The following is a 25,881-nucleotide window of genomic DNA, read 5'->3' as shown; positions in this document are numbered from 1 at the left end:
ACGTGGTTTGGTTGACCAGCTCAGAAGAATAATATTTGAGACTGTTTTACTGGCTAGATGTTTGACATTTTTCAACAACCACTTGTTTGACTTTTGTCACACTGAACCTGTGGTGTACAATCGACACAGGTCATTCAATTCAACTCAGAGGACAAGCTTTACAACGTCCTTTCAGCAGGCTTCATCCATATTTTCTTACAGACAGGTTTAAACTAAGCTGCCAGCTAAAAAAAGCTGTTCCTAGTGGCGCCACCGAGTCACAAATTGTGTGGTATATTACATTTTTGCTATAAAACATACACAGTATCGATCACAGTTTAATACCATTAATAGATGTGAATGAAAAACATGGTAAGACACTGTGTACTGAAGGCCGAGAGGGAATCCTCACAGACTCGGGCTGCCTTTGGGCGATCGCTTCTGTCCTTCACTCATAATTTGTAGAAATGTTTAAAACAATAGGCCAGCTGCTTATTCCAGCCCCTGCTTAAGAAAATAGTGCATCACTGCCTGCAGATATCTGCTGTTTTGGCCTGGAGCTTGAATATTCTGCAACACTGAAATAGTTCTCACATTTAAGGTGCATCTAAAAGTTGTTTTGTCTCTTCTGAGTTATTATTAAGACTTCTCTAAAAGAATGTCGGTATTTAAGAAGATTCATGGATCCCGGTGAGCATTTAATTTTCTTAAGCCTTCATAAATGCAGCCAGATTAGCTCAATCTAAAGTAGTAGACAGCCCGTTATTATGTTAGCTGACTGTGTGTCTCTGCCACCACCCCATGCCCACGCCTGTTCACCAGCTTCAGATTGATGCTTCTTCCCCGGGATACATGCAGTAATGAATGGCTGACACGCATGGCTGTTGTTATTATAAAAATTACAGTATTTAGCAAGTCTGTAAACAGCATCTTCACTTGTTCTAACAGTGCCTGCATAATTCTGAGGTATATAAACTTAATACGGCCATAATTAGTGGCTGGTATTTTCTTAAATGAAGACGTGGCATGTTGGAATTTTTGTGAAAAGTGATGTCACAAAAGCTTTTAGCTTTGGGAACTCTGAGTGTTTGTTTGTCTGAGGACAGATGATGCTCCCAAGGCTCAGCCACAGGAAATGTCCTGTAAACATGCTTGTATAACCATCCCCCATCCTCCCTCAGATAGCATTTGGCCGGACATCATTCTGCCTCAGTGTGTCTGTGTGTGTATGTGTGTGTGTGTGTGTTGGACTGTGACTGTAAAACAGGCAGTGTGTTGCAGGATTATACCATTTATAATGTATTGCTGCTGCTTTGACTACTTTGATGAATTTGAACTCATGTAATGGAAATGAAATACAGGCGCACATTATGTGACTTGTTTAGCAATAAAGCTGAGCGAAGCGGTAAGCGCAGCTCATGCGGCTCTGTGAGGGACTCGGCTGTTTTTGTGGACAGATTTTGATAAAAGGATTAGACATTGTATTCCTAAAAGCTGTTTCCCCTCAGACTGCGCAGGGAAATGTGTTAGACTCCAGATTGAGGGCTGCTCTGAAGTGTTCTGTTGTTACTCTGTCAGTCAAAGTGATTGTCACACCAAGCACACCATTCTCATGCTTACGGTCGCCTGGCGTCGCACGCCGGTGCTTATGTTGTGTCTTCAGAATGAAAAGAATAAGGTGATGCGTTTGTGTTGCTCCTACACATCATTAATAATTGACTCATTTTCTTCAACTGGACATGTTTATTGTTGCATTATTTACTACATGTGTGTTTTGTCTTTTTTCTCAATGTAGATCACTAAATAGCTCAATATTATTGGGGGGTGATGAAAGCAAAGCCTATTAAGAAGTGTTCCTTTCACTTGAGTTAAGAGCTGTATTTCTTGTATGTTAGTCACATTTGATGTCGTGCAAGAACATGTTCATGTTGTTATCTTAGCTTCACTTAACCGGGCATACACTGTATGATTTGAGCCCGTTTTCTGACCCGATTTTAGAGTCAGACCTTTCAGCTTTGTCAGGCATTGTTTGCCATGTACTGAGGATCAATCATGCACCTGGGCATTCAGATTAATTTCTAAAATATTCAATACTTTGGTCGGCCATTGTCACACTCCAGCACAGTTGAAGCGGAGCCACAAGTCGATTCCCCAAGGTCAATGTTTTTTTTTTCTCACTGCACCTGCATGAAGTGGCAAACAAAAAAAACTTCCATGGCATCATGATGCATCATGTGGATCCAAAATATGGACAGCAAAAATAGCTTGCTTACCTCAAACAAACTGGCGCACAGGATGGCGCAGATGAACAAGGCAGAACATTTCTGTTGTGTTAGCAGTATTGCTAGCATTCAAAACCACCTCAGAGCTTTCAAAGAAATCTTTATTAGCTATTGTTAGTAGCCAGAATGGTCCACACGGGACAGCAGGCCATTTTTTTTTGTTTTTTTTTTTGTATTTTATATGTACTGCGTAGTTTGATGATTGGGCTGCACATTGTGAGCACCTAAAGTGTGAGTTTTGGCCCTAAAATCGTACAGAGTCCAGCATGTTTTTTTTTTGTTTTTGTTTTTTTTTTTTTTGTGCAATGGGCTCCTACTTGTGCGCCACGTCAAATTCAGCAAATGCGTCTAACATTAGATAGCTTCATTCATTACCCATGCAAGCATATTGAATGGCACCTGTGTGTATTTGAGTGTGTGATCATGTGTTCATGTAAATTAGCGTAATTAATGTCCTAACAATACCCTATAAGGCTACACATTGTGTCCCAAATACCAGGAAGATTTAATTCGTGAAAATGGCATCAAAATGTTAAAGGAACTTCATAGGTTCAGAGACTAAAGTCCTGCTTTCAGAGATCCACACAGGAAAGTCTATCATTTTTACAGCTTCAGCACTGGAATTAAGGGACCCGCTAAAGCCAAGGAACGGGAAAAAATAACAAGGGCTGTTAATGCTGTGTCACCTGAGGGTCCTACTGTCACCGAAATAAAGAAGAAATGGTTCAATATGAAAAAAAAAGAAAATGAAAGGAAAAAAATCTCACCACAGCAAGGCGATCAATGAGTGCAAAGTGAGGATGGGGTCGAGGGGAAATCTTCATCACAAAGATAGAGGACAGAGCATATGCCATAATGATGTTACACCGTCAGGCATTGCAATGGAGGATGTTCCTCTGGTCAGAGAATTGCTTAAATCTGCCAGCATGCCTAAAATTAGAGATAATAGCCAATTTAAATAAATAATGATATTGTTATGCTTTATGAATACATTTATAATTATAGTATAACTCAAAATGCAAAGTCACACAAAATAATGTCTACATGATTGTAAAATTGCAATTTATATAAGATTTTCAAACTCAGAATTGCTTCAAAGTAATAAAATATACAATAGAGAAGAACTTAGGTTTGGATAACAGCAGACTAATGCCCGACTCCACGATAGGTCTGGACCACTCATAAATTCTGTTTGTGCCTGGGAGAAAATTCAAAATAGGTCCTCTAAATCACTCATACAAATCATTTTCTCATCCAGACTTGGCTGCCAAACATTATTGGTGTGCTATACGTTCTTGTGATGAGCCCAAAGATTGTGTGTTAAAACATGGTGGATTTGCATGTCACTTTAGCCTACGCAGATGCTAAACTCAGACTTTGGATGGCACATTAGAAGGTCTCCCAGCCCCATGGGTTGCCAAGTTTTACCAGAAGGTGTGTGGACAATGGGGGATTTAAATTAGTTTTGCACACCTTTTTTTTTAAAAAAAAACTGTCTTACACAGAAGCATGTTCTTGGCTAATTATACCTTCCTTGATAAGAGCAAGAAGGCCACTCACAAAATAGATGTTTTATAAAATCTTAATGTCAGTGTCAACTATTACTACAAATGTGAAGTTCTGCTTGTGTTTTTTCTGAGTGCTTTTTCTTTCAGAGCCAAGTTCATCTTTGTCAGCAAGGTTGTGTCAGATATATCGTCTGTGTCTCTTCTGAAAGAAAATCTCTCTACTCAGTCTAAAGGCTGTAGATTTGGTGATGAATGGCGGAGGCCGGCCTGGCCAGCTTTTTTCATTCCTGCAGAATTTCAGGGCTAATAATTCTGATCTTTTCCGTTAGAGCTTAAGAACAGGCTGTAGCATTGCATCAGCCTGATATCAAAGACCTGGGATCAGTATCTTTCATCTCCTCAATTGTTTTAACAATTTAGATAGATGAAAAAAACATGTAGATGTAATTCACCTGTTTCCATTCTGCAGAGACAGGTCAGTATAAAAGATATATTCCTCCCTGTCATATTCAGATTGTCAGTGACCTTGTTACAACATATTTAGAATAGTTTACTTAATTAAAGGTGCTATATACAACATTTAGGTTCTCTAAAGGTAGCAGTAGACCGCTAACATCTCAGACTAACAAATGCATGCTTCATTCATTCAATAAAATTGGGGGAAAAAGGGGTCATCTGAACACACACTGCTCACAAAATTCAGATCAAACTGTCAAAGTAGGCACCGCTCATAAAATATGGATCTGGGTTCTGTTACTGTTTTGCTTATTTCTCACCTGAGTGCACCGATTAGCTGTGATACAAGATATATTATGACCAGATGGCAGGCATTTTGGCTCTGGTTTCCAACAGAGACTCCCAAAACTCTGATGAAACTGTCAAACTAGGCAGTGTTGATTAAACATGGTTTAGGATTCTGTTACCACATCACCTATTTCTCTGTTTTTGGAAACATTTTGTGGTGTAACGTTTAGCAGAACAAGACATATTGTAACCAGGCAGTCAACATTTTGGCTCACACGTGCAGACAAAACCTCAGGTGAAACTAAAATTAGGCCATACTCCTCAAATACAGATCATTATATCACTATATCACTATTATATCACTAGACAGACTTGGATTATGCCAGACAAGCAGTATGGAAGCATTTTATGTTTACAGTTACATTAGTGAAACTCCAGCAGTGTTTTGTGGACTAAGAAAATAAACCCAACCCTCAATAGGCATGAGGGTGAGTAGATAATGACTGAATTTTCATTTTTGGGTGTATCCCTTTAAACTAGGCAGTACTGATCAACGATGGTTTAAGACTCTGTTTCTGCATCATCTATTTACACCTAAAATACAGAGAACCTTGGATATTCACAGGGAGTGAGACTTCAGTTTCTGTTCAGGATGCTATAAGCACAAATACAACAGATTGCTCTAAAGACATCATTATAGATTACTTTTAATTTTTATTCCATCACAGTACCAGAGTAGTTGAGAATTGAGAATACAACTACACGGTGAGGAAAGAAAAAAACAGTTAAGAAAGAAAGTTAAGAAAATTTCATAATTTCAAGGCAACCACCTTCACCAGATATTTGAGTTTTAAATCTCTTAAGAGACTCCGAAGTTTTGAAATGAACTTTGTATTTCAGAATTTGTTTACTGTGAGCTGTGAACCAGATTTTTCATTATTTGGGTGCTGGTTGAAATTGAAAATACTAAATTATTAACCATTATTCACTTCACTGAGGTTACTTTTTAACTTACTGGGGGGGTTACTGAGGTTACTTTTATTTTTTAAAATCCAATTTTTTGTGGGGTTCAAGTTCATCTAAAGAAGAAAAGTAAATGATCTCGACACAACATTATTAGTAGTTGGTAAAACTTTTTGAGGATTTAAGTTCGGCAGAAAACTCAAATCTGTTGATGTAAGCAGCCTTGAAATTTTTTTTCTCAACTTTTTCACTTTTGCAGTGTAGTGTCATGCCTCTAAAAAGGGCTTAATTTGCAAGTCTTAATTCGATACGTCGTTGCACCACCCCAAGCTTCCTTTCTCGCTTTGGAAAGAAGTGGTGTGAGAACTGTTTAATAGCATCACTAACAGGCATTTTAATTAGCCTATCAGGTATACTTTATATATGCTGTGTCGCTGCACCCCAGAGGCCGCGTTCTGTAGTCTTTTCCGTTCATGTTTTATTCAGCCATGTAAGAATTAGTTCACCAGTTGACCAACTGCCACTGAAAGTTACTGCCTGCTAGTACAGCAGAGAGTGTGGAGTTATTAGATAAGGCTTTGTTTCAGGCAACAGTTGGCGGTGAGAAACGTTTCGGTATGCTCCGGAGGTGCGAGGGCCCGTCTGGCTGGCTCTCCTCCCGCAGCTTTTCTCCCTCCCCTGCTGGGCAACTGACATGTGAATGTAATAGTAAGCGGGTGGAAGAGGCCTTACCTGAAGGGCTACTCCCTAGTTTCAATCCCTCCAAATGGAATCAAAGTGGCACAATGCACCCTACTGTTGCATCAAAGAGATCTCCCCATCTCTCCTTAAGCTGGGTGCATAGTAGCGCTCCCCTTTGAAGACCTTCTCATCTGAAATCAGCTGTGGCTCTCTGACAAGATGAAGTGGGTGTACCGTGTCTCACTACAATGTTGATGTACAGGCAGACAATGTTCTGTCTTTTCAAAGGAAGTGCATTGTTGCGGTATGCTTTTGTCTGTGTCTGTTTGCCTAAATAAAAGACAAAGACTTTTAGCAAAGTCTGGGAATATTTTTTCGGTAAACATGAAACAGAAAACACCTTGAGTGCCTTTGGAGTCATTTGAGGGGAAGTGTAAATGTGTAGCGATTTAGCAAAAGCTCAAGATGAATTCTTTACTGGGCAGATTGTTGCTTTTTAATGGACCACATTTATGCCTATGACTTGAGGTTTTAAAAGCTTCTCTGCGCTAATTTGTGTTAAAGCACTTCATTAAAACCCCTAAGAATATTCAGAGGAGTGAAAGCACAACAAGGATGCTGCTTAGTAATTAGTGTTGTGATGAGTGTGTCAGTCACATAACGCAGAGCGTTGGAAATGCAGTACACTGATGTTCAAACATGCCTCAACATGCACTAGTAAACAGGACAGTTTTAAAATGCTCTCTTGATTTATTTTCTTAGCTTCCAGCTATAAGTATACTTTGTAAAAGAACAAAAAAAAAAAAAAAAGACTTGGAGTTACTGTTGCTGCATACCAGTATTTTTGTTATATTACTATTGATTTGTTTAAAGCTTTATTCCTGCTCATTGTGCAGTTTGTCTCTCTTTGTTGGTGTAATCATTGAGACTATTTATATTATTTATTTAGCGGTTAAATGGGTTTTATGACCAATGCCCGTTCAATTTAGGTCCAAATGCCTGGATGTCCTACGGGGCATTTTCTCACATTGAAACATGAGGCAATTAAAAGAAAAATGCTGCTAAACTTTGTATTGGGAGTGCATTTGTGAGATATTGAAGACCTAATATTTTATGTCTTGCTGGGCAAAAACTTGTGTATTCTGCATCATTTTAGATATTTAAAGGAGCTGTACGTAAGAATTGGCCACCTTTTCATTTCTCTCTCCGAACAAATTGCAGCAGCACATCATTGGACAGTCGGGGTGTCCACCTTTCTTTCTTTCTTTCTTTCTTTCTTTCTTTCTTTCTTTCTTTCTTTCTTTCTGTCTTTCTGTCTTTCTGTCTTTCTTTCTGTCTTTCTGTCTTTCTTTCTTTCTTTCTTTCAAAAAACAGGTAACTAACATGTTAACACTGCTAGTAATGTTATAGGGCCTACGAGTAGCCACCTTTTATATGCTGTTTACATAAGTAACTCTTTACCAGTTTAGAAAAAACCTTCCAAGTTCAGCATTAAACTATGTCCTTTACTCACCGAGAGCTGTGTCCAGCAGTGGAGAGCGACGCCAGTGTGAGCTCTTATTTTGCTTCCATTTCTATAATTACTTTCTTTGCTGCCAAACTTCGAGTCTTGAACCCCTGGGCAGCGCTATTTCCTCATCCTCTCACATTGGACTGAGGGCAGACTGGACACTCTTAAGGTAAAAAGTTGAAGGACTGGGGCTAGCTGGTTAGCATGCTAACATCAGTAGTCTTTGAAATAAAGTCAGAACTGTTATTTCTTCACATTATGTTTAATGTAAATTTGAGTAAATTTTTGAATGTTTTAAACCAAAATTTTTACATATAGCTCATTTAAACCTGCCTAAAGATGTTATTTTTAGGTAATGAATAAGTTGCATTATGATTATGTAGGTGAGTCAGTTTAAGGTTAGGCAGTGTTCTATTATTCTTGGTATACTGATATATTTTGCAATATTATTGCATTTTTTGTACATATAATGCCAAATTTGATCATATCTACAGATATAGTTATAGATATCTTCTTTAACCAATAGATACAAATTCTAACAGTAAATGAATCATTAATAATTTAATGACACACATTTTTTTTTCTTTTTGATTTTTTTTTCTCTTATTTTCCAAATTTTAATATTTATTTTATTTGTATATTTTGTTTTTTAGTTTTCTTGTTCAACTAATCCCTCCGTCAGACAAAACAATGTCAAATTAGGTGCCATTTATAGATTGATTATTTATTGATTGATCTTTAATTGGTTTAATTCTTAACAGATGTTAATGGATTAAAGATTAATCATTAACATTGGTAACATATTATTTCACATGATTTATACATGGAGGCAAGACTAAATAAATGGTGTAGTAAAGCATTGGTGTAGTTTTCATTAAAACAACCAAAAGTCGTTAGAAACCACCAGATTACCTGGAAATGAATATTCTGATATTTTTTATCTTGTGTGACACGTTACATAAATCCTCAGAACTACACATATATAGCCTGTAAAATCATCGCCTCATAATTGTGAAGATCTAAAGCGCCATATCAAGATTTTTGAACATCCTTAAAGTCTGATTTAAGTCCTAATAGCTTGGTTCCTGAAGTAAGCATGCACTACGGTTGTTTGCGAGACCGCTGCAGACTTTCCTGCAGTGTTGTCTGTGCTTTGTCAGGGGTTGTCAGCAGATGGAATTTGGTGGTATGGGGTTGCCCTGGAGACAAGATAAAGGCTGTACCCAGGGGGCTCTGCTGTGTGATGACTGACAGCCATGGTCCTCTCTCACATCTCACACACTGGGCCCTAACTGGGAGAGCTGCTCCATCCAGTCGTGTCTTGGCTGGGTGGTCAGAGCTCTCTACTCTTTGATTTAAAACGCGCTCAGGAGGATGGCACACGACAGCTATTGTTCTGTCTGTTACCCCTCTGTGCCTGCCCGCTGTGTGAAGAATTATTCGGTCAAATATGGCGTGAGGAACATCATAAAATGTTTTCTGAGTGGAACAAAATTAGATGGACTATTTTAAGGTGGTGATATAAATAGTCTATTAATGAGTCAAAATTTCAGAAATAGGTCATTTTTCTTCTTTGTTACTTGTGCCGCAATCGCTCTTTCTTTTCTTATTTCAGTGTTACGCTTCATGTGGTAAATAACATCTTAAGATTCAGACCTTATCAAAGTTACGCTCCTTTCCTTTTATTACTCCTCTGAACAGCACAGCTCTTTTTCACCGCACACACACTCAAAGAGATACGCAACACATTCCTGCTTCTGTCAGAGGAGATGCAGAGGAGTAAGATGAAATATCTGGGGAACCATGAAGCCTCTACTTTCCTACCAACGGAGGTGCTTCTTTCTTTCTGTCTTTTATTCCTTATTTTCTCCCTTTCTTCTCGAATGGAAGCTAATCTGGTCTGCTTCAGTATGTTCCTGTGCAGCCCTAATATCACCTGTGAGGTGATATTTACTCCAATCACTGTAATATAACCTAAAACATGAAAACAAGAGTACTTAATTGAGTTTTTATGCATTTGTAGACTTGCCCTGTTATTTACTTTATAATAATTTGATTTTTGGTTAAGCTACACTGTTTGGTTGCCAAAACAACTGGCCCTCCAAAAATAATGAACAATGATGAAACAAAAATTTAATTCATCAGTACACTAAAAATGGCTGCAGAATGCCACCAGCAAACACTGACATTTAAACCGATAAAACACCCTGAAAACAGAGGGTATTTGTCTGCATTGTTTCCACTAAAACTTTTAAATGCACGACCTGAATGTTCTACACTGATTATGCCTTTACTGCTGGCCTAAGGTTAAAAAATGTATGCTGTTCATTTATCTTACTTTACACTAATTCCCTTTCCATTTATCTTTGCTTCTCGGCCTTGTGATCACTTTAAGTGAGTTGGTTTCTTTGCTTCAGAAATCCTGCAGTGTCCACTTACGAGCAGAGGGCCTAAATCATTTGACGAAATTCCCAAAATTAGTAAATAATGCATATAAATAGAAAATAAGCCCAAAATTGTTGTGCCAGGTATTTCTTGAGCATTCCCTTAAGTATAATCTGGTTAATATTTATTCATCCATTTGTTCACGTTGAGGTAAAGCAGAAACCAATTTCCTCAAAGTCTGTGTGAAGAAAAAAAGTGAGTTTTCCTTCTAAACACAAACATGTTAGAACATAGATGCTGAAGTCTCCCAACAATACTTAAGCCCCTCAAACCATCACCTGAAAAACACTGCCTCCACCCTCACCTCACCCTCCCGAATGGGCAGTTGCAGCTCACCCTCAGCGACTCTCTCAATCCAGATCAGCCCAGAGTTTCACTTCAGCACACTTCAGTTCAACAACCGACACAGAAAAAAAAAAAAAAAAAAATCCTGTCACCGTCCTCTGGCTCCGGTGGCTCAAACGTGTTTGAACAAGTTCGATAAAGCAGAGAAAACAGCTTATTTTTTCAAGATACTGACACCTGATTGTGTATACTTAGTTTTTTTTTTTAATCATTCAGGTTTGGCTGGGTGGTTAATAACATGCTTCTGGTATGACATCCAATTATTGCTGCTTTGTACAACCTTACAACCTGTACAAGCTCTGCAACAATGTATGGTGTAACTGAAATCATACACCATCCTTAGACTATTAAGGTGGGTTAATTTAGACTGCAAAATCAGCAAATATATATAACATATTATGGATTAAGGCTGTTACGATATGATACTAGTGTCAGAAAATGCCTCAGATACTGTTGAAGCTGCGGTATTGGCTATCAAAGTCTATGCACCGGTTTGAAATATGTAATTTATTAACCCCAAAACCGAATCCTGCTGCTCCCCAGCTGTGTCCAGTTTGCCATTTCTCCCTCCCAGGATGGCAAAGTCATGTTCAGTGGCATTCAATCTCTGCAGCCTATATATTTGTTCATGTCTTATAAATGGTTTAACCTGAGCCAGGCCATACAACAATGATAGCAATCACATATAGGGGTTAGGAGTATAGAGCTGTTGAAAAATAATGATATTTTTGTTAACCCACTGGTATCAGATTGGTTCTCAGTGTGAGTCAATATGCAAAGAATCAGTACGGGGAGGAAAACATGGTATCAGAACATCTCTGATATGAGTATTTACTAGATAGATAGAACATAAAGTTATTTAACTGTGGCAAAAAAACAAGCTTATTCCTGAATTTATTGAACCACACATGCAAAATGTTATTTATTGAACGCCCAGATCTATTACTATTTAACGGAATAAAAATGGATGTATGTTGTGAAAGAAAACGATCCATCAGATCAATCAGTAATTAAAAAGAAATATTAAAGAAATCAGTTCGGTCAGTCACTTTCCTATGAATATGATTATAATAGTTGATTTTTGTTTTCTTTCTTTTCCTACAAAACATAATTAAAGCAGCAAAAACAAGCAGCAGGATGCAGCTGCAGATAATGAACAGTGAGCTTGACCACTGTGCTAATGATGATCATACATGTTATTTTAGAGGGCATTAGCTGCTCTCCATCAGTTCCTTCGCTGCTCCAGGTGAGTGAGCAGCCCAAGCATAGTAGATGAATTTAATAATCTGAGCACTTTCAAAGCAACACTTTGCATGAATGGGACCTAAATTTAAGATGGGTCCACTTTAAAGGTTTCCAGTTTTCCAACTCAATTATTTGCTTTAATTGATTTAACATTTGCTTGACTTAACGTTAGCCTGACCTAACAATAGATGTTGTCACTCTAAATCATTTCAGCCATTTTCAACTTAAAAAGAAAAGTTCCTGTGCTGCCTTAAAAATGTAGGTTGACTGAACTTTAAGTCAGAACGACTCATGTTTATATGCCCTGAAGTCATCTGAAAATAAAAATGTGAAGTTTTGAGATAAATAAAACCTATATATTTATGTTAAGTTAATGACAAGAGATTAGTTGATTCCACTCAAGTCCTATATGATGTTTTCTAGTATATGGTTTCCACAAAACTCATGATTATTCACTAATGAAAATATTCTTATGAATATTATTCTCCCATTTCTACCATATTCTGACAATAGATCCCTGATACTCAGAATTTACTACCAAGTACACAAATGGTTGCCATCAACCTCAAATGTTAAATATTGTCTTGACACAAGCAGCCACAATACATTTGCACAAATGACAGTAATTAAGAGTAAAAACTGGCAAAAAAAAAAGACCATTAGATATAAACTTTTGTGAATCAGTTGTTTTAGATACATTTCAGTTGATACTGCGTAGACATTTGGATGCTGTTAATCATTACAAAGAAAGCTATGATCAGATGGTAACACTTTGTTAGTCTTTTTCAGGGCTGCACAATTAACAGCAATATTCTCAAAATTTCAGTATTGCCAAGTGCAATTTCCAAAGTGCAGAACAAGAACCAAATAGCGTTTGGTTATTTAAAAAAAAAAAGAAGAAGAAGAAAAATGTGTGAGCAGCATTATAATGCTGCATTATAATGAAGTACTAGGGTGCTGCAGAGACGTCCAGGCTTAAAAATCTTGTTTGGTACAGACCCCAACAAATGTCACATCATCATGATTCTAATAGTTTGCTGTTGCTTTTTTCAGTAAAAATGAAAATTAATTGTAATGCAAAAATAATCATTTCCCACTAATGGCATTTCACGTTGCAATCACATGTCACAATTTCAGTCAGTTACAATATGACTTTTTTCTTATCATATTGTGCAGCTGTCGTCTTTTTTTTAGCCTTAGTTTTGGTGGCTATAAGGAAATGCATTCAGTTGACATAGTTGGTTTTTTTTTTGGTTTTTTTTTGTAGAGGTTGGGGCCTGTCTGAATGTCAGGCCTAAAAGATCATCTGTTATTGATGGTGCCAGAGCACATTCAGACAACAGCAGCTTGGTATTGATCTGAAATCAGCAGTTTCAGAGTCAAAGCAGGAATGATAGGGCCTCATCAATGGCACAATACATCTTGTGCAAAAGTTCCACTCTGGCGCTCAGGGCAGCCTTGGCGACATTTACAAGTGGTCAGACATACTCATTCAATGTAGTGTTGATGTCTTTAAGAGCCTTTCAATCTGCAGCCTCATTGAGTAAAAGTGTTGTTATTCTGTTCCCGCAGATACCTAAAATACACTGAAACACAATACAACAATGGCTGCTGATGTAAGAAAAACACTCTGACTGACAAATATCACATGATTCTTTTGTATCAGGCTTTTGGAGCAATTTATGTTCCTGCGGAGATGAGAGCATTGATTTTTGTGGGCTTTTAAGGCCGGTTTCTTCTTTGAGATGCCTGTTAGATAAACTATTGTTGTCACAGTAGGAGCTGTATAGGTTTCAGCACAATATCCATTATGAACAACTGTCAAACATCACGTCAAGACGAGACAAAGACAAGTTCTATCAAATTTTGACCTAGAGGTTAGTAATTTTATGTCTCAATCCTCAGCTATCAGTCATTATCATGGCTGATAAAAAATAATCAATTAAATATTTGTCAGTTAAATACAGAGGTACTAAGTAATGAAGTATAAATACACTGTTACTGTAGTTAAAGCAGCTGCAAGGAGTTTTAGATGATTTTGGAGAACGTTTCAAGAAGAATCTGACCCAGTGGTAGGCTTAAGTACAGCTCTATAGAAACTACTACTAACTACATAGAAATTTCTGATCCTCTCTCGGATGGTCTCAATAACTGAGGTCGGTCATATCGAGGCATCAGTAATAAACTGAGACTGTTTCATAATCAGTTAAAAACTCCTTGTAATAGCTTTATGTAGAGTTTCAGGTATTTGTACTTCACTTGAGCATTTCTGAAAACTTTTTACTTTTATTTCCTACATTTTAACTTTCTACTTACTATACTTAACTTTCTAAACAGGCTTGTTACTTTAGTTTTAATGCATTTGAGAAGAATTATCAATAATTTCTATTTTGATGTATGCATCAGTGCCTATCACACATGATCATTAAAGGTGAACATGAAAACAACTATATCCTGCTAATTTGGTTAGCTTTGTGCAGAAACAGCTAGCAGAAATGTCCTACAGAGGAAAAAAAGGTTCATAAATTTCCCCCCTCTGGTTAAATCGTACTAGGCTTTTTTATTAATTAAAAAAAAATTATAAAAAGATTTACTTGTTCCTCTATTTTGTCACAGTATCCTACTTCTCATTGTGTTGCTGTAGTAAATACAGTTATGGACAGTATGGGAAAAATATTTGACTGTCCCAGTTCATCAAATATCAATGTTTTGGGGTTGGTAAATGGCAAATACAGGCAGAGGGTAAGGTCTCTGCAGATATAGCCACCACCACTTTTTTTTTTTTTTAAAGTAAATGTTGCATTTTATCTGTTTAAATGCATGCATTATGCTCTTAAATGTATAGTGTGTGAGTGTGAAGCAGGTACGAGCTGCAGAACAAACCCTGTAAAGTTTTAAAACAGAGATACTGCGGTTTTGATTCAGACTTGCAAAATACATTTTATAAAAAAAACAAAAACAAAAAAAAAACCTCCTCTCCCCCCAGAGTCTTCAATCACATGAGCACATACATTTGAGTTCATGTAATATTAACTCTGAATTAGAGTGTGCATTTCACTTTTTCTTAGTTTCCAGGCTGTTAAGTTCACAGTTCTTTGAAGTTAAGACATTACTGTTAGTGAGAGAAGAAAGAAGGAGAGAAGCAATTAGTGAGTCACTGTCAACAATGGATGCGAGAAAAAAATGTGTACATTTCAAACCGTGTGGGCTGACAGCTAAAATGTCAGAGTATTTTAGAATCCCCATCTCATTTTGCTTTTAATTATAAATTCAGCTGAATTATGAAATGTTAAAAGCCTCCATTACATGCTGAAGCTTCATCCCACTCTTTAAAGTACTTGTAAACATAGGTTAGCTTCACCTCAGCAGGGATATACTCACAGGGCCTAACACAGCAGACCACACACTAACCTTTATGTAAGTGAGGTATGAAACAAATTGAAATCAGTTGCATAATAAAAAATAAAATAAAATGACAGGTGATTCATGCACTTTGTCAGCTATTCATAGGTCAACACTGCAGTTAGCCCCTTGCATTGAAAAGCATGCTCAGCTGCTTTTCCTCCTAACATGTGCACACTTTCTTGTGAATCTAACTGAAATAGGGTTCAGACTGTGATCCTCTTAACACTTATGGCCCTGATTTCTGCCATGCAGAACACTGGATATGTATACTGAATCTTTTATGGGTCTTTTCATGCATTTATGAGGCATTTTAAAGACACAATTCAGGTTTTATTTTACTTAATTGAGTTATTTTTATCTTGTCTTACAATAGTTGTTAGATCATATTTCCCATCATAGCTCAAAATCCATGCCATTATACAAATGTTTTCAATAATTAAAAAAGGGATAAAGAGACTCTGAGAGATTTTTCTTGAGCTTATACATGCTCAGAGCGGAAAAATATTCTAAACCCTAAAAGTCAGTTGTTCTGCAGTAATGCCTTGATGTCGCCTAATTGGGGAGTTAAAGCTTTTGATACTCCACATAAACTTTTGAAAAATGTTCACACTGAGACAGTACAACTCCACTTTATAAAAAGAAAGAAATGCACATTAATCAACTAAAAACTGAATACCAACACAACATGAGGTGCATTTTTATTACAATAATGAAGTTTTTAATCTGTGAGAAAAGGTAAAAAAAAAAGAAAATTAAGTGCAGGTCATGGTGAGGTATCTAACATTTATGGGCCCATTTTGTTGTTTGTTGTTTTTCTTTATTCTGTGGGTAATAGGAAAGTGAAGTGGGAGAGGCTTATGTTTGGCAGGCAGGGTTCAGGAAATTAAAACCCAGTCTTTTTTTGTTTTTTTCTCCATAGGCCAGATTAGAGGCTGTTAAAGCACCTTTAATTTCTGAATGGACAAATAAAACTCTGGCTGACTCATCACTACAAACAATGAGTAACTGCTCTTTGCTCACTGCTGATGAGTCAAAGGTAAAAGACCATATACATTAAAACTTTACCAGAGACGACTCCCATGGATTTAACAGCAGGATGAAAACAGAGGTTGCACTACTGACTGGGTTACCCGCAGACCCCAGACGTGTACTTTTTATCATATCTCACAGGTGCTTTATCCTTTCATTCCAACTTTTTTATTACTTTATCCACCAATTTGTACCTAATAACTTATGAAATGTTGTTTTCTGTTTCTGATTTAATCAGTGCTTTTTAAAAATACTAATGTATCAGGACTGCAGTCAAAAGCAGACAAGTTTTAGTAGGTGGAACTACAACTGTAATTAATGGTTGAGTTCATGTTTTCCATGGGTCCTAATTTAAAGTATCGCACATTATTGGGGGTCAGTGCTTGGATGTCATGTTGACTGCTTTAGTCCATTGCTGTGATACGTCAATATCACTGCCATATTAGTCTCATCAAGACTGGCCTGTGAACAAATACATGTAACCAGGGGAGCAGCCATTTTTCTGGATAAAGAAAAACACTATAGCATGTACATTTCTCAACCGAATTTCAATGAGTCATGTTATATTTTTCAAGGGTCTGTGATCTGCGTGGAGTTGGAAAAAAAAAGTTTTTTTCTAACCATGTAGATGACGAACCTTGAATATAATAACAACTAATTGAAATTGTTTGAGAAATGCAAATGTAATCATCTTTTTTATCCAGAAAACCCTGAGCTCCATCGTTTACATGTATTTGTTCAGATCTAAGTGTAGTATGTGTCTACAAGTCGTGGCACTCCACCAGATATTTTGAAGCAGACAGACACAGATGCAGCAGACACAGAAATCCTCATGTGCTTTTTGTCTGTTATAATTTTACACAACATGCAAATTAACAAACTTTCCTAAAATAATAATAATCTGTTTAGTGGTCCAGATGACAATAATTACACAACTGATAATGTTATAAGAAATTATGTTGTAAGAAAGAAATAAGTTAACATTTTGCTATGATAGTTGTTTCTTCTAGTTTATTCTTGGGGACCCCAACAATATGTTATATATATTGGTATGATGAGTGTTAAATACATTCAACAGCTTGAATCAATTTTCTGTCTGATTTTGGCTCATATTTCTATCACTTCAGCAGCTCCTGTGCAATGATTTGTTCTTGACTGCCACACTGAAGCTTTGTAAATATGCTTGGACTGATTTCAAACTTTAGCTGGCTTCTTTTCCACAGCAGTGATTGCTGAGGGTCATGGGTACTGTAGCAGGAGTTCCCAAACTTTTTCTTTTTTCTTTTTTTTTTTTTCTCAAGGGAAATTAGCACCAGCTACCAGGCAAATGCTGGTAAAATATGAAAGCTCCTGGTAGATTTTCAAACACAATATAATGATTTACTATTGAGTGTCTCGTATATCTGAACATTTATCTATCAGTGAGTGGTAGATGGTCAAATTTAAAATGTTTAATTTCCCACCCTGCTCACAATCTGAGAAGATTTTTTCTTAATGAATCCCAGCTGAGTTAATTAAAGATCAAACTAGGATTGCTATAAATTACAATCAATCAAAACAACCAGCCCTATTTTTCCTCTTATTGTTCCAGTGTCCAGAAAATGTGATAAGAATTAAAATAATCTATTCCTCCTTTTGCTGGGGACACCCTCCAACCAACTCAAGGACCCTTGTTGGTCCCCAGACCCCAGTTTTATTATTTAGAGCCATTCAACATACTGATGAGCAAAATACATTTTTTCCTGAACAAAGTTCACACATGGCCATAGCAGAGGCCCATAGTATTATTAAAGTATCTATATTTAAAGTCATGAAAAGTTATTTGTCAGGTCCAAATTTACAATCGGAAAAATACCTGAGACTGCAGAGATACCAGTTTTTCCACTGACATCACCAGCAAGTCTTTGAAAACTGGGCAGGACTCATTTTTTTCAGCTGGAAAGCTGGAATAGAAAAAGCTAAAGTCTGATCCCTGGAGGTTGTCAAATGTCACTCTGAAAAAAAAAAAATTAGGACAGCATTTTATCACAACTGAACACCCGGAATGCAATAAACATCATAAATTTATATCTAGCAGTGTGAGAGTATCCAAAGTTTGATTTTTTTTTCCTTAGGATTTTATGTGTACTACATCATTCTTGACACAAAGGTTAGGTAGCTCAGCTGGGCTTAATTTTTCTGGACAGATCTTGGTATTATGATCAATGGACAAGTGATAAAGTAAATAAGGCAGATATTGCAGTCACTCACAGAACTGCTATTGTATGAATGTCAGTGGGCATGGAATTGGAGGGTCAGCAGATCACAAAAATGCACCATTTCACTCTTTGTCTTCAGCTCCAGTGTTTTGTTTCTGCAGCTGTGTCTATAACAAATAGCAAACTTAAAGGGATAGTTTGGATTATTTGGAGATGGGTTGTATTTATCGATCTATTAGCTACAGGAAATGGCGGTCAGCACACCTCCAGTTTGGAAAGCAGAGAGGAGTATGAGCACAGAAGCTAACCAATGTACTTCTTTAGCTTAGCCACTTAAAAAGCCCCACCTAAAAAAATCAATGTCAGTTTAAGTGTACTCTATATTTAGAATATTTTCACTGCTCTACATCAGACAGCCTTTTTTGAAGGGAAACCTGTAAGCCAAATATCCTTCTCTCCAAACCAACACACCTTCAAAGCAAAATCATTAGTTTTACTTTGCAGAAAACAGGAGTTGTTGGTCTACCAGTGCCTCAATATATTAGTTTGTTTGTGTTATTGTGTTTCAAAAGGTTTCACAATAACACATACAAACTAACAGATGGAGGCAGCAGTAGTTAGCAACATTTGTGTACTGCGAGGTAAAATCATTGATTTTGCTTATGGAGTTTGGTTGGTTTGGAGAGAGGGAGGGCGATGAGTGGCTTATACTACAACAGTTTCCTGTCAGAAAAGGCTGCCTGATGTCAAGGTAAAGTAGAGAAAACATTCAAAATATAGCATACACTTAAACTGATAATGATTTTCTTTAAATGGTTAAAATACCTCTTGTTGCTGACCCTGTCCACAGCAGTAAATTGCTTAGTTTCCAGGCTGCTACTCCCCTCTGCTTCTCCAAACTTGCGGGGTGTCGACTGCCACCTGCTGTAGGTAATACACTGACTATTGATAAGTACCTCACACAACCCCACACAAAATAATTTAAACTATCCCTTTAACTCGAGAACTACCAGGTTTATGTGTATGTATTGTTATACTGGCATTTTTTACTTTGTCTTTCTATTTACTGTGCTGCCAAATTGTCTTTCTATTTACTGTGCTGCCAAATTGTCAATAATCAAAGGGATATTTAGTGATGCAAAGGTTAACTTGACCGACTCATATAACCATATGAATTCTGAGGCATCACTCTCCATGTCTCTTTTAAAAAGTAGTTCATTGGAAGTTTAGTCATGTGTGTCTGCAGTGTCTGATTATTTCGTGCAATGTTTTGTTCTGATGCTCAGCCCCTCTGATTTTGCAGATCTTTCTGCCGCCGTCCAGAAGTTCTCCCAGTCCCTGCAGGAGTTCCAGTTTGAGTGCATAGGTGATGCAGAGACAGATGACGAGGTGAACATCGGTAAGTTCAGCCCAGCCAGGTCTGTGAGGGCACATCCCTCTCTCTTTGCGGTCCATCATCTTCTTTCCTCTCAGCTCTTACCAATTAGTGAGATTGTCACCTCGGTCCGAACCTTCTCTGACATTTCTGGAAGGATTCCCTCAGGAGACACTTGAACGCAATTGGCTTCAGTACTTAAATGTATCACAGGAGCTAATGTCCTCTGGCTGAGGACCAAAATATGATATTATTATATATTTGAGCAATTTTACATCAGTGAAATTAGTTAAAAGTAAAGGGAAATGCCATATCAGAGTAGCTAGGAACAGTTTTCAGACTAAATTTAGCATACTCTGCAATTCTTGGAATGGGATTTGGCTTTGAGTATAGATCTTAAAGTTGTCTGTGATGCATGTATAATTAATGCTATTGATTTGCTTATGATGCTTCCCCTGTATCTTTTCAAGCCTATGAGAGATCAAAGGGACTAATTGTGATCAGTGTCAGAGATTAATGGAGGTACGAACCTCCTAGCCTCCAACAGGAATATGAAAGCAGCTGTGCAGTGGGCTTCTCTGGCTCTAATGGGCAGGACTCCCAGTCTGGCCTCTTCTTCCTCCTCTATTTTTTTTTTTTTCGCTGCTCATTATCCCCAGCTTGAGTCCTCCGCTCCGTGGAGCTGGAGACTGCTGAATTACTGTCCATCTGTGAGGGCTAGACTGGATATCGACCCCCTCTACATGAGGCTGTAATGTTCATCTGAATGCGTAATGAATAGTCAACCTTCCCTTTTTTCTACCAAAGCTGCACTGTCTCTATGATAGGCAGGGGTGCAGGAGACCAATTATGCTTATTGGAAAAATCCACACCCAAATCCGAGCCTCATTAGAATCAAGCACGCTTTAATTTGAAGCAATGCACCCTCTCCGTGGCCTTCAATCAGGAGTGGTGTTGATCGCAGATTGAACAATGGATATTTTAGCAGCCCACCTGTTAGGTAGCTGGACCTGCTGTGTATTTACAGTGCAAATGACTGGCACAATAGAAGCCAGCAGTTTGGCTGTGCCCGAGGCTCAGTTTACAAAGCCACGGGCACCTGTTTGGAAGCATTTTATTGACTGTGTAATGCAGACAATAGTAAATTCACTTGAGAGGCTTTTGATCAAGACCACCGTGGATACAACAACAGCACAAATAACATAACGACACTGAAAACGGGAAATGGTGAATAATAAATAACGCAATTTCTTGCCCCAAGTGTGTTATTTTGCATGTGAGCACTGAGTTTAAGCACTCAATATTTTCTTGAAGGTGCGATGTGTAACAATTGAATATCCAAAAATGAGGACTGCAGTTCAAATAGTACATTGGAGCCATAGACGCTATATTAAATAGTAGGGATGTAACAACAAACTGACAGTACAATAATACCATAATTAAAACCGCCATGTTATGACATTCATCACAATGTCAAAAAACAAATAAAATGTATGACTTGAAAAAAATCCTTTATTAAATAATACATTTTATATGCACAACATTTTTGTTCATATGTTTTTTTTCCTATTACCTTAAAGTGCTTCTTTAAGCGCATGTGCAAGAAATTGGCTTGGTTATGAATTTTTGATTATGTAACAAAATCTAACAATACAGCTGGTAGTAGCACCAACCATTTACTATTATGGTTGTGGTTTTATCTATAGTTGAAGCGAGTTGTTTCCCCCTGCGTCCTCCTCCCCAGACTCAAGGAAGCTCAGGCAGGCTGCAAGGCGAACGTAAAATGATTTTACAATAACAATCGAGGAGTCCTTCACTGTAAGCTGATCAGCTGGTTTTAACTATCAGTTTGTCTGATGATGTAAACCTAAGCCCGTTATCCTGAAAACAAAAGCCCACTGCTCTGAACAGTTGGAGTTTAATGACTGTCTGCCTTCTGCCTGCCAGACTTCATTAACATATTGCTAAATTTAATCATAACCAACATCTTCTCCCTATAAAAGACTAGCCATGATTTCTAACAACTCATAAACAGACACTTATTTCAGCTCATTTGGCAGCCATTCTGCCTTCATTTGAACTCTAATTAACGTGAAACAGGCAAACAATGACTTTCATTTGGGCCTGGAACAGAAATTTTATTGGAGGACACTGCAGCTGTAGTGTTGTGTCGGGGTAGTGAGTATTTCAACTTGATGACATATTATGTTCATTTTACTTTATTACAGTAAACACATTACAGATTTCTCCTTTAAAGAAAAATAACCCTCTCATTCTCAAGGTTGTTGGTGTGTTAACTCTCCATGTCGGAGGGAAAAGACCATTACAACTCTTTGAGACAAAAAATGAAACAGCCTGTTGAAATCAATCTATTCATCAGCGCAACCGAGCTTTCTGACTGACACAGCTGGACCCTTACATGAATGTCAGCCACATTCTAGATGCAGTATTGGTATAGTTCACTTTGATGCTCCCAACTTCCCCACATAACATCAGGATCCTGTATGTGCTGCCAGACGGGTTCACCTGACCTTTTATTGATTTCTCTCTATGACTTCCTGCAGTGACATTCACATTCCACGCCAGTTATCTAGGAATCAATGGGGCCAAAAGATTGATGTGGCTATAGAAATTTAAATTTTTAGAAAAGTTACATGCCCTTCTCTCAGAAGGTCAATCCTTTAGTCTCCGTGAGCCATACACCTTCTGGGTTGGAACAAGTCAGATAAGGTCTAGATCAAAATCTAAAAAGTTAAATATCAAGCAGAAAGGCAACATTTAAACCCAAAAAACTGGTCAGAAATATAAAAATGTTCTTATAGTTGGCAGGAAAAATGCACATGCACGGCAAATATCTCTATTTTCACATAAGCTCATCTCCCTTCTTCATCCACTCTTGAGGTAGTAAATTTTATTCCTTTCAGTGATTCATTAGGTCTTTTGCCTTTCCTCCATTTACCAGTGAATGATATGCAAGCTGTAACCTCACTTTGACTCCCATTTCCTTTCTTTGGAGTCTAATCTTGTCCCATCAACGGCTCCAGCTGTGCCCTTTACCCCCTGAGAGGTTTGCGCTGTTGATAAAGGAGCTGGTGGCGTTAATAGGAGGCCAGGCTGCCTGCAGGATCACTGGCACAAAATCATTGCTCCGTGGTCTTTAAAAGCTTTGGTGTGTAAATGGTCCAAAGTGTCTAAGATGATGCATGGGTCCCCATGCCAGGCTGTCGTGGCTGATAATGATGTTACTGTGTTGGCAAGCAGAGCAGCTCGACCGCTGCTAAATGGCTGGACACGGGGTGACACAGGGGCTGACCAGCAGAGGCCACACTGTATCTGGCCTTCTATTTAATGAAGCTGTGAAGCTATCAAGGCACTATTCTCTGGCAGATAAGATTCAATATATTGTATGCTGAATTCATCTGGCCCTGCACAATGTAATATAAGCTGCTGAAGTAAAGCCCAGATGGCGTGAACATATCTCTAACACATCAGTCTCGTCTACATGTGACAGGCGATTGTAAAGCCTTGCAGGGGAAGAAAATAAAGGGAAGCAATCAGTGGGTTCCATTCAATTGAAGTATTGTTTTTTACGGCTAGTCTTGGTTTTAAATTGGACAGCTGCATGATTTTATTAGGTTCTAAAATGTGCTGCACTGAAAGCTCTGAAGCTGCAGTACAAATAAACATTTTAGCACCATGCCACAGTGCTTGTGGGGTGCCAGCAACATCTGATTTTTAACGACTTAGCCACTGTGTTAAAATATCCTCTTTTTTTCATCATCTGAATGCAAGTACGCAGTGGATCACTGTGTACTTACTCAGTGGTGAACATATGTTACATGACCTGTCATATATGTTGATGCATTTATTGAGCCAACACACAGCTTTGATGTGGCGTCGCTGAGATGATTTTTGTTTGTGTTTCAGCCCAGTCGTTCAAAGAGTTCTCCCAGCTGTTGAACACTGTTGAAGAAGAAAGGAGACGCTTGGTAAGAATTCCATTTTGATTTTATTTTTATTCATGATTTTGTACATGTGCGTAGCTCAACAATAAGGGTCACCCACTTGCCCAGTCAGAAGTAAAATGACATGGTGGGCTAGTAAATTTAGCAACTAACTTGCCTGACTAACCAACTGGTAAAGATTACTGATACAAAAATATGGAGTTTTTTCTTCTTTTTTTTTATATTTTTATATTAAAGTGAATATATTTGGTTGTGGACTGACAAGACGTTTAAGGACACCACCTTGGACTCTGAGAGACTGAAATGGAAATTTTTCACTGTTTTCTCACATTTTAAAAACACTGAACCGCACTGATTAAACATAATAATTAACATTAGTCTTTGTTGTTCATTTATAACTGGTAATAAATAAGCGCACTTTTTTTCTGGGGCAAATGAAAATTGACTTTGGGCAAGTAGATTTCAGACCCACTTGCCCCCCCCCTAAAAATATAATTGTTGAACTCTGCATGTGTAAAACAAAAAAAAGGGGACAAACACATGCTTGTCTGTCTTTAACAATCTGTGTGGATGAACATTTTAAGAAACACACAGCACAAATTTGATTTGTGCTTTCTGTGTTTGTGAATTTTTGCTGGTGTGGAGTAGAGACATCTTGTGAAAAGAATGTGATGTGCCAGTATCTAGTCTCCCGTGGATTATGTCTCTTTGTCTGTGCACCAGTCAGTCACTTTATTCAGATGAGGAAAGACATTGGTGCTTGACAATGATGCTGGAATTACCCCAAAACTTGTGAAAGTGTGACAAAGTTGTAGTAGAAGGAACTGAAAGAGAAAAACAGGTTCTGAGTATACACAGTATCAGAACATGGAATGCCTTGTTCTTTATTGATATACTTGATAAATGACATTGTAAGTTTACAGTTACATCGATTAATTGATTAGTTGTCAACTGTTAAATTAATCAGCAACTATTTTTACGATCAACTAATTAATTTGAGTAATTTTCCCAGAAGGAAATGCCAGAAATCCTCTGTTTCAGCCTTAACAACAAACAAATTGATAAATTGGGAAAATCATCAACAGATTAATTGAGAATTGAAATAATTGTTAGTAACAGTCCTAGATAAGTTTTATACTGACTTTGAAAATTTAAAAAAATACTTTTGTTCTTTTTGACATCTGACTTTTTGTCAGATTCACAGTTCACTGCACATCTTCCATAGCTTTATCACTGTGTTGCTGTGTAAGTGCTGAGAAAACTGGGTTTGCTGTAAGCAAGGGTGGAAATTATAGGGGCCTCTCTGGGTAAAACAGATTTCCCTCAACATATTTTTGCAAACATATCTGTATAATTTTACATAATATAATAATATCCTCTGGAAGCACTTGTGCTAATTACAGACGAAGCCATGTGGTTTTAAATTTAGAAAAACTGTCTGCCCCCCTCATATACTACACCAGTGGATCCCACTGTAGGGGCGTGCAGTGACACTGACAGTGACAGCACAGCCAGAACAGCGCCGGTCACACACACTCAGACACACGCCTGCATGAAGTTGTCATTAGCAACAGATTCCAAGAACAAGAGAAAGAGGAGACAGACAGTCTAGCAGAGTAGCTGATGGTGTTGCTGAACAATGGTAGACTTTCTAGCTCCTCCGGCTAATGTTAGCCAGCAGCAAACTATTTTTCACAGACTGATAGTTAAAATCTCACCTCCTGTTCAGGCTGAAGAATAAACAACCCATGTTGATGCATCTCATCCAGACCCCTATAACTTATTCTGTCTTTGTCACTGCAAAGCCTCACCACAGCAAACTGTTGCACCGCGCCAGTCTCCTGTTTGTTTACATCTGCTTCTACAAGGTCACGTGAAATCATGCAATGTTTTTGTATTCTGTCAATTATAGGTCTTAAAAAGACTGAAAATTGGAATCAGCAGATCAGACTCATAAAAAATCGGAATCAGCTAAGAAAATTGCAATCGGTGCATCTTTAACTAAAATTCAACTTGAATTCTTTTTTATTAGTTACTTCCCAAGCTATTGTTATTGACTGATAATAACTGTGTGGGGTAATAGAAAAGTTTGGGGACCACTATGCTACACAGTTGTTTAGTCCGCTCCCTGCCATCCTCATTAGCCATCGGTACGAGAATGTGTCTTTGGACCAAACTCTGATACAGGATGCTTAAATTAAAAATGC

General features: G+C 37.7%; 1 protein-coding gene across 2 annotated transcripts in view; it reads left to right on the top strand.

Moving 5' to 3' along the window:
- The window catches only part of arhgap42b (Rho GTPase activating protein 42b), a 91,394-nt gene that overhangs the window by 8,204 nt on the left and 57,309 nt on the right, over positions 1 to 25,881 (top strand). For both annotated transcript variants that reach the window (XM_084717427.1, XM_084717426.1), the window contains exons 2-3: positions 19,638 to 19,733; positions 23,637 to 23,698. In XM_084717427.1, the coding sequence (XP_084573553.1) occupies positions 19,638 to 19,733; positions 23,637 to 23,698 (158 nt within the window). The remainder of the gene's footprint in view (positions 1 to 19,637; positions 19,734 to 23,636; positions 23,699 to 25,881) is intronic.

This window comes from Lutjanus erythropterus, chromosome 4, assembly GCF_056507025.1.
Source record: "Lutjanus erythropterus isolate fLutEry1 chromosome 4, fLutEry1.hap2, whole genome shotgun sequence".
Lineage (NCBI taxonomy): Eukaryota > Metazoa > Chordata > Actinopteri > Lutjaniformes > Lutjanidae > Lutjanus > Lutjanus erythropterus.
Note: the sequence above shows the minus strand (reverse complement) of the source record. Positions and strands in the feature narration are given on the sequence as shown.